The sequence below is a fragment of the Apteryx mantelli genome, chromosome 7 (genome assembly GCF_036417845.1).
Source record: "Apteryx mantelli isolate bAptMan1 chromosome 7, bAptMan1.hap1, whole genome shotgun sequence".
NCBI classification, from domain to species: Eukaryota; Metazoa; Chordata; class Aves; order Apterygiformes; family Apterygidae; genus Apteryx; species Apteryx mantelli.
In genome coordinates, this window is record NC_089984.1 from 24,354,689 (window position 1) to 24,364,651 (window position 9,963).

The following is a 9,963-nucleotide window of genomic DNA, read 5'->3' on the forward strand; positions in this document are numbered from 1 at the left end:
GAAAGCCAAGCTTCCTCCTGGTTCAGGCATCATCACCAATAAATAGTGATAAGCATTGTGCTGTTGGAATTTAGTCAACAGCTCCGTTGATGACTGAGCCAAAACATAATCAGCACAGTCTCCCACAGCGGGGCTGGCTTTGCACAGTTCAGTGTACCACAGAAGCATTAAAATCTTAATTTAACCTCTGAGCAAGGAGAAAACTGAGAACGGCTCTGTGCAATGAAGATGCCCTTTTTATATACTTACTTCCTGGCTACAATAATAGAGTTTTTCCTTGTTTCTTTGCTTTTACCTTTTTTTAGTCAGAAATCTTTAAAAGACCACAAAAAGCTCTGAGTGATACAGGCTTTCTCTAAACTAGCACTCACAACCAGCTTGCTAACACCCATCCATCCCCAGACGAGAAGTAGAGACCATCCCAGTGGGTGAGCCCTTGTTGCTGCTTTTGCCAGTGTGCTTTGGATACTGCAGGATGATGACAAGTTTTCTCGGAGGAGTCTCTTGGTCCGGGAAAATCTACCATATCTGTTCCTACGTTCTGTTTACGTTGTCTCAGTACAAGGCAGTTCTAACTCCAGGAAATAGATACTGTCTCACCAGGACACATAAACTAGCCTGAAATCCTTGGAATTCTCCACAGCAGAAGGGCAGCAGCAACGTATGTCCACCGTAGTGGAGCTTTTTTTCAGTATCTTCTGGCTCTGATTCTTTGATAAAAAAGTTGTTTTGTTTACTGCCCATCACCATCCGAGCTGTCTACCTTTCCTCTCCTTTATAACAGGGACAGTAAAAAATATTTTTCACACCTCAGCCAGTTTAGCTCACAGTCTAGCATATTGACGTCTGTCTATCTTCATTGACAGTAGGAAGTCCTATGCAGCTGGAGGGGAGGCATGCATTTTCCTTTGTGGTTCTGCTAGAAGGGTGGCACAGCATGGAGGTAGACAGCGGCAGGGAAGAAGTCATCCAGCAAAACCGCTCTTTTTAACCTGGAGGTGTCACCCGCCATTCGGGTGGGAAGGCTGCTGGGAAACCATTGCTCACTCAGCTGTTAGTCTCTGCTGGGACTACTGCAGAGTGCTGGGGGGTTTGTGACAGTGGTCTGCTAGAAACCTGACTGAACTCCACAATCTACCAAGCCCTCAAATTATCTGATTATTATCACTCTGCACTGGATACCTGTGTCTCTTGGTGAGAAATAATGTAAATCACTCCTAAAATGATTGTAAAATGTGAATGAATAAATACAGCATGTGAGCTGATCTTCCGCTCATACGAACAAATGCCTTTATTTTCAAATTGCAGAGCTTGCTTCATGTCAAAAATGCTGAAGATCAGAAATGTCCCAGGACACTACTTCAGCCGAATCCACATCCTTGGACTATTTTTACCTCCTCACTAAAGATGGTCAGAAATGAAGCGAAATACAGTATGAAGAAAAGTTCTAAAGATGAGAAGCAAGATTACATGCCAGGTATGCACCAGTACTACCTCCTCATATAACAGTTAAGAATCCCACCAAGACTGGGATGGCCTTTCACTTATATTCTCTTTTTTTTTTCTTGCTGGATTATATTCAGAGTGTGTATGTGGGGGTATGGATTTGTGTTCTTGAAAAATCTCCATGCAAAGTAAAATAGAAAAACTCTATTAATTAGGCTTGTTTTATTTCAGGTGTAAATCTGCCATATTTCTGTATAAGTCATTGGAATTATATGGCTGTGAGAACAGAATCAAGATTCACTATGATAACTTGAATCTAAAAATAGGTTGGTAGGGTTTCTAAATAGAAAAGGAAGGTCAGAAGTGTTTTCATTTGAAGAAAGAACTGTCTGAGTAACTCAGCTGAGTAAGCCCAATTCCTCTGACATTTCATACTTTGGCCAGCACTGAGTCATCATGGGGAAAAAACATGCCCTTTCCGAAAGTCTGAGACAGGCCAAAGTGGAATCGTGGATGTGGACACTGGAGGGGCTGAAATCTGGATCTAGATTTCAGTGCTGAGCCCTAGTGTGGATTCAAATTCTAGATGGGGACAACCCCCACCTGTTGTAGATGTGAACTCTGGAGTTTGGGCACATCAGAAGTTAATGGTGCAAGTCTACTAGGAAATAGAGATACAGATCAGACTTTATTTATGCAGTAGGTTTTAGCTGGCTTTTGAATACACTTTTAAACTGAGTCTCACTGCAGTTCAGTCAATAGCCTGCTCAAGCCTTTGAGTGCCAGAATAAGCATCTAAAGATTTTACAGAGTAAACACTGAGGAGTCGTAGGGTATACATTTCAAGTATAGCTGAAGGTTTATTTTGCTTGTAAAGACTCATTCCATTCAAGGACCTCACATCCTTTGTTCAGACTGATGCAGAGAGACAAAAACTGCAGTGCTATGAGCTCTGCCTTTGCATCGTGCCCAGGGATTAATGGAAGGCTGTGATATTTTATAGTTGTGTTGAAAGTGTTGCCTTTTGCTCTCATCACTTCTGGAACTGAAACCAAATGCTCCTTTAGTGGGTCTGCTAGAGTCCCCTAGGCACTCCTGCCTTCTGCTGGCTAAGTTGATATTAGCAGCCTCTTCAGTTTCAATATACCAGCCCAACTGTATCTGGATATGGGCGGCTGAAAGATTTTACCCCAGCAATATTTGTCTGGAAGATGCTAATGCGCAGTAGACCATCCTTACCTGCCGGGCCATTGTGCTTTCTCAGGCAAGAGTCCTGCTTAGGGTAATCGTCACAGGCAAGTTCCAGCCCGAGACAAGCAGGTTCATCATGACGGACTTCATTTCCCATAGTCATGAGCTAACAGAAGAGTGAGAATAGAATCTTCTTTAGCAACTTTAATTTTCACACAGTGTTTTAATTATAGTTATGATGTGTTGCCAAGTATGTTTTGCCACCTTTTCTTTCATTTTAAACAGTAGGAGATGGTGTGCTATAAAGTACTTGGCAACATTCTTTTTTTAAATCAGTTTGCTTCCTTTTTATTACAGCTAATTCTTCCTGGCCAACAATGGCTAACCTTGCTAGCCAAACAAATCCACAGCACTTGGAAGTGTTTATGGTTGGAGGTATATAAACAGAAGTACTTGAAATTTGGCTCTTAAATCCTTGTTTAAGAGCCCAAATAAAGAATCTGAGGTGAGAACACTTTTTTAATGGCACTTTCCTACTACTATCTACTGATAACTACTTGAACTGACCAGAATAACAACTGCTTTTCGTGTTGTTTATTGTGTTGCTAGCATTGTGTTCAGAATACATGTAGGATCAAATTAGCCGATGACTGATATATCTGGAAAATGCTCTTTGTCTAATAGAGTTAATATGTAAAAATAATAATTTGTAATTTTTGGCTTTTCAGAGAAGAAAGTTTCCTTCAGCTATTCCATAAGATGAACCAACGTTTAGCCCCACTGTCTGGAGGAATCACTTTATGCTTGTGAATTGCAGACAGCTGGAACTACCCAACACAGTCATCTGCTTATTTGACACCTGAAAATAACCATTTGGATCATTCATTCATGACTCACATAAACAATGCAGGGAAATAAGAAACATACAGAAGGACACAGTGACTCCTCGAGTATTGGGAGTCTCCTGGATGACACAGACAGAGAGGTGAGCAGCCTCACAGCCCGGGCTTTCAAAAGTTTGTGTGTGGCAGAACTTGAAGACTCTTGCAATGAACCAGATCTTGCCATTTCACCTGACTTCACTCGCCAGTTCTCTGCTAAATTTCACCCAGGGACGTTAAACCATGCCATCAAGAAGAGCAATGTCTGCAACAAGCTAACAGCAAGAAACAATGAACAAACAATATGGGCTTCGACATTCCAGCAGTTACCAAAGTGTGCTCAGGAAGAGAAAAAGACTGCTAAAATTAGCACCCTTGGCACAGAAAGGAGAAAGCTGAATTTGCCAGCCCCTGGGCCAAGGAACAATAAACATGTTTCAAAAGTGTCCTCTCTGATTAAGACGTTTGATAAGACTGAAAACCAAGGGTCAGGAAGTTCTCTGGTAGCCATTAAGCAGCCCATTAAAAATAGCTTTCAAAAATGTAAAGTAAATCATGGAAATGATATGGCTTGCTGGGATGACACAGCCATTTTAAGCATCCAGAAGGAACTTTCCGAATTTTCTGATGCTTCTCAAGATAGCCACCATCTCAGTGGCAAAAATGAGTCACAGAAAAGGCCTAATAAAACAGATCAGAGCTATTGTGATCCCGATAGTTATTATCCTGTGCTGATTGAGATGTCAAAAGTAGCCAAGTCAAATTTCTCCCGTTTTTCTAAAAAGGCTGTCAAAAACAGAAGTGTGAAAGTTAATGAGCCAACAAAAAAAGGTAATTTTCTTCACAGTGAGAACAGTGCTTTTGAATCATGGAATGTCCATCATAAAAAACTGACTGAAAAAGAGGAATTTGTTGATAAAATAACAAAAAAAGAAGCTCTTATGTACCTTGAAGAAGCACCATTTATTAAAGGATCCCTCACACATGAACATAAATTACCACCTGTCAAGACCACTATTGCTAGAAAGCAGGAGAAAGATTTTCAAATTGAGCCAACTCCACCAGAAACTGCTTTCAGTGTCCCTCTCCCAACTGTATATGTACCTCAGGGTCCTCTTCCGGTCCTGTCAGGAACCAAATTTCATGCTGCTCTTCCTCCTCCACCACCCTCTAGGATCCACACACACCAGGGCCCTCCTCCAAAACCCCCTGTCCCTGAAGCCCCTCTTGTGCCTCCAGCCCTGGTTCCCCCCCCTGTTGTATCCCAGGCCTCCGTCTCACCCCAGTCTGTGTCCTACAGGACCATTTCTCCATCGCCCCCATCCCAGGCACCTGGCCTGCCTGCCCCAGGACCCCCGGCTGCACTGACTGAGGAGGAGGCCCTCAGTTCCCAGCTAGGTAGTACCTGTCCGCCGTGGAGGAGACAGAGGATTACAAAAGGTGCAGCAGAGAGGAGACAGACTTCAAAGGAGATGTTCATGCCCAATAGCAAGGCATGCTTGCTGTCTGAAAAGGCTGGTGTGGCTGAACCTTTCCTGGACACAACTCCTTGGACTAAACAGGTAAACTCCCCGGGATCGAGCAGTCCCTCTTTCAACATCACTGAACTCTTAACACCCATCATACCACCAAAACAAGAGGCAGACCCCACGGAAAGTGAGCTGATCCCAGTGACGCCTCCTCCTGCTGAGAGTGTGGCAGGGATAGAACCCGAGGGAAGTGGGTTTGTTGATTACCAATCTCGGGATAGTTACAAATCTAAAGCAACAAGTTTGTTATTCAACTTGAAGGATGTCCGTAAACGTGTTAAAAGCATCTATACCCCTTCTCCTCTGTTAAGGGCCTTGGAGGATAGAAATAAGACTAAGGAAAATATTACACAGGAGAATGTAAAACTGAATGACTTGCTGTCGACTTTGCAAGAAGACAGTAACAAAAAGATTGCAGAAAAAGATGAAACAAGTGACATACCTTCTGTATTATCTGACAATGTTCATGAAAAGGACAATAAAGCTGATTTAATTGGATCCTTCATGGATAATTATCTGACTTTGAGTTCACCCCAGACAACAGCAGATCCTTTGTTTTACCAAACCAGAGACAATTTGCAGCAAGATGATTCAAAACATGAAGATCTTGTTAAAAACACTAGAGGTAATGAAAACTTCCCCTTGTTCAGACATCAATCAAAAGAACTTGATTTAAGAAAAAGTCTGTACTATCCAACACTGAAACCATACAGTAGAGACAATGCAGATACAACAGCTGGGCAGCCAATGCAAAATCCAAGTTTCCAAGGTGAGGAAAATGAGAGACGAACTGATAATCAGAATGAAAATTTTGCCTTCAAAACACTCCCAAACCAACTTTCACCAGCAGAGGATGTGCCTTACAGTGAGAACCAAACCAGTATACTAGTAACTGGCAATGAAATAAAAGGCAAAAGAAGCACTAGTTCTTCCGAGCAGTCTTTTGTGTCCACAGTAGAACAACCCTTTCAGGAGGAACCGTTTCCATTAGTGCCACTGATACAGAAGGCACGCCTTCAAGAAAGCCAGAGGAATAAGAGTGAAATAAGTGCAGACAGTAAGAAAAGCCACAAGGAGAGAGAGAAAGCAGCTGGAGAAGATGCACTGCAATATTATGCTTGTATCAGTTCTGGTACTAGTTCAGCAGAGAGGAATGAGAGTAGGGTTACTGGGAATGAACAGAGGAGCCTGATGAAAGAAAAAATGAGAAGAGAGAAAAAGGAAGAGGCCAACAGCATGGATTCTGCTTCAGACAGTATAAAGGACACATCCACCTCCAGGTCTGAGGAACCACAAACACCACCATCTTCAAGCTCATCCAAACCCAGTATGTTTATGATTAAAGATAACACATTCAAGTCACCTCAGGTAATAAGGGCTGTCAAGCTGCCCCTGTTTAGGTCCTTTTCCTTAGATGATACAGTGAGCAGCAGTTATAAGGAAATGGAAAGTAGATTTGGGCCCACAGCAGAGAAAAAGCAGTGCCAAGACACGTTGCATGTCCCAGAGCTAGACTGGTTGTCGTCAAGACCCAGAGTGCAACAGAATGTAAGGGAAGGAGCAGCTAGCAGAAATATAGATGCCTGTGAGCCTGGATCTACTTCAGCAACACTGGACCCCAGTCTTCTGGAAGATGTAGAGAGCTTTTCATTAGGGAAGCTGATGGAAAAAGATGGAGAGAATTGTGCTATGTTGAATAAAGCTGGGAAAAAGAACGAGGAGAGCATCTGCAGAAGTGAAGAGAAACCCAGGATTGGGAAGGAAAGACACAGGTTAACACTGCCAGATTTAGGTCTGGAAAATGACCCTGCACTAAACAACCCAAGCTATCCTGCAGAAGGAAAGATTAATTACTTTAAGAATCATCTTTTATCTAATCGCAGAGGTGGTTCTTGTGTGAAAAAAATAATCACTAGGGAGACAAGTTCCCCTGTGGTAGGCTCCATGTCAGAGAGCTACACATATTCTCCTGTATCCCATGAAGCTTTAGAGGACATCCTACCCATGGAAGGTACACCGGTTTTGTTAGACAATCTCGCATGTTCTGCTGTAACAAGCCCCAGGTCAGGCAGCACAATGCACTCTCTTCTTACCAGCTCACCATCAGAGAAACCAACAATTTCTAGCCTCAGAGAGGCAGAGGACATTATAAACCCTGCCTTGCTAAACAAGGCAGTAAAGAGCCAAGCTGATGTATCTGCTGAAGAGATACTTGATTCAGTGCAGGGGAATCTGCTTTCCGATTCTGCAGGGACAGCTGAGAGACTGGAGCTCAGGGGCCTTGGGGAGAGAGCAGCAGGCAAGCCTCCTGCTGTGCCGCCGAAAACAGAAAAGGCTCTGCGGCGGGCCAAAAAGCTGGCAAGCAAGAGAAAGAAAATAGAAGAGCAACAGAAAAAACATCTGACAGAGCATACAGCTGCTGTCACGAAAAAGCCATCTCAGTCTGGGCAGATGCTAGCATTTCCCTTGCCCATGGGAGAGTCTCCTCTCCATCCTGCCCTTCACTCAACTTTTATTCCCACAGAAGCCGGTATGAGAAGACTCAGTGGTGCATCAGCAGTAAGCCCTTCACCCTCTTCAACCCAGCGTAAACTCCTCCAAGACCCTGACTCTGGCAAATACTATGTAGTTGATTTACCAGCTGAAGCTAATTTAAAGACATTTTATGATCCAGAAACTGGCAAATATATCCAAGTGTCAGTCCCTTCTTCAGAAGGGAACTTATACCAACCCCCCTCTTCAGAAATTATAAATTCTCCATATGCCTCCTACCCTAGAGTGCTGCCTTTACCAGCTTCATCTGTAGCAGCACTGAAGTCACCATCTCAGCTCTCTGAACCTACCTGGCTAATGCAGGCTGTACCAGGAGAGACAGAAGAACTACCTGAAAATCACCAACAGGACTACGGATATGTTGAGCCCGTAGATACCCAGCCCTGTACTGATCCAGCCTCTTACTCCCACAGTCAATATGCTGAAGAAACTCAAGTTCACTTAGGAAAGGACATGAGTCCAACTCCAAATACAGAGGCAGTATCCCTCACTGATTTAGATGATTTCGCAGCTGAAGGGGTATCTTGAAAGCTAAAGTTACAAAATATGCCAACTACTGTTTTTAAGATCTGTTTGGACAGACACATGCACACACACGCACATGCGGATTTGATGTTTGTAAAACACTGTATATCTGAATCTCACTGTGGTTTGGGTGGAAAGGAAAATGAAGGCTGAGCATATTGCAAGAAGAGAAGTGATGACTGCTCTGAAGAAGTGTGATATTGAGTGAGTCCCAAATCATCAGTGAGATAAAGGGGGCAATGCCAGCTAAACAAATACATATGACAGTATGAAGCCACCCGCTTGCTGTTGCTGCTGCTTTGCCATTATGGTGGCTGGGATTGCCAAAGCAAGTGTCATTTTGCCCAGATGTGTTGCATGATATATGACACAAAGTTAAACCTATGAGACCATCCTGTCTATCCTATGAGATTAGGACAGATGCCGCATCAGCTGAACTTTCCTCACTCACTGCCTTTAAACTATATTGACAGGTAGAAAGTTTGTGGCTACAAATATGCCATCAACCCAAGATTCATTTTTTGCACACATTGATTACCTAGATGTTATTGACAAGAAGATTGTATGTGGATACACAGTGCAACACAACGTCCTTATCAAAAAACCCTTTAACAACCAGAGTGCAATTTGAGCTGCTGAAGACTTCTCATATACCTTTGCTGTGTCCACTAACATGCTGCTGAATTCTTTAAATTCGTTGATAATCTCCAGATATGCTTCCCTAGAGTCAGGGGTTGTTTATAATTCAGCTTTAAACTCATTTTGAAAACTTGGCCTGATATATTGTGGTAAAAGGAGCAAAGTTGAATGAAATCCCTTCGCAGTATTTATATTTTGGTTAGGATGAGAAGACTTTCACTTGTAATAATTGAAATGCTTTTTTTTTTTTTTTCTTGTCAGGCTCCCAGTGAAATACAGAGCAAAATTTCAAAACCTGAAAAATGTTGTTCCTGATTTTGGACTTATGCATTCTGTGATTTAAAAAATAAAGACATAAAACATTCAAAGTATTAATTTCTAGAAAAGGGCTATAAGAAAGAAACTTCTTTGGAAGAATCTGTATCAAACTTTAACTCACCCTTGCTTATGCTCTCTTTTAATCATCTATTGTATGGTACCTTCTCCAAAACTGCATAATAAGAGAATCTAGGTGAAAAGATGGTAATATTGAATGTAGTGTGCCTGCTTATAAATATCTATATTTGGAGTATTGGTTTTCTTTTTTCTGTTTCATTTTCATATTGTCTTCCCCAATGCAAACTGAAGTGCAGAAGCTCTAAAGAAGAATAATGCTAATGACTTTGGGTCTGATTCACATCTAAGGCTATTTTTACCAGCTTGTTTTCAGTGGAGTTACTCTTGGCTTCCAGAAAAGAAAGGGAAGAATCAGGCCTTTTGTTAATAAATATGATTTGGGGATGGGACACAGGCACCCTCCTCTCAAGTTTTAATATTTGTGATAGAGGTTATTTTCAGTAAATACTTGATTTCCCATGACTGAGACTGTTCACAGGACACAGACCAAAGCTTTGCACTTTGGATACTTCCCTAACCTGAACTTAGCTTCCAAACTCCCTCCATCCCTGACAACAGTCGTACATGCAGAACCCTTACAGTTCAAATCAGGCACGTCCTTTCATCAGAGCCATTTCCTGAAACATTTCCCATAGAAGGGGCAAACAGACACTAAGGACATCTTTTCAATGATTTCAGTGGAGTTTGAGTTTGGCCCTAAATGATTTTCTGTTGTCCATTTTACTTATTTTGCAGAGTTCTGTCAAACTTGACATTTTGTGTTTGGGGAGGGATGTTTGTGGGAGAGGTGTGGGGTGAAAATG

The 9,963-nt window shown here is 42.3% G+C and overlaps 1 protein-coding gene across 1 annotated transcript; it reads left to right on the forward strand.

Annotated features, from left to right (window-relative positions):
* The first annotated feature begins 3,541 nt into the window (after positions 1–3,541).
* C7H10orf71 (chromosome 7 C10orf71 homolog) lies at positions 3,542–9,302 on the forward strand. Its single transcript, XM_067299522.1, has one exon. It carries the CDS (start codon positions 3,542–3,544, stop codon positions 8,126–8,128), a length of 4,587 nt encoding a protein of 1,528 aa, XP_067155623.1. The 3' UTR covers positions 8,129–9,302.
* Positions 9,303–9,963: the final 661 nt, after the last annotated feature.

Excerpts from the sequence above, each read along its gene's own strand:
- C7H10orf71 (XM_067299522.1), top strand. The coding sequence starts at position 3,542 with ATGCAGGGAAATAAGAAACATACAGAAGGACACAGTGACTCCTCGAGT.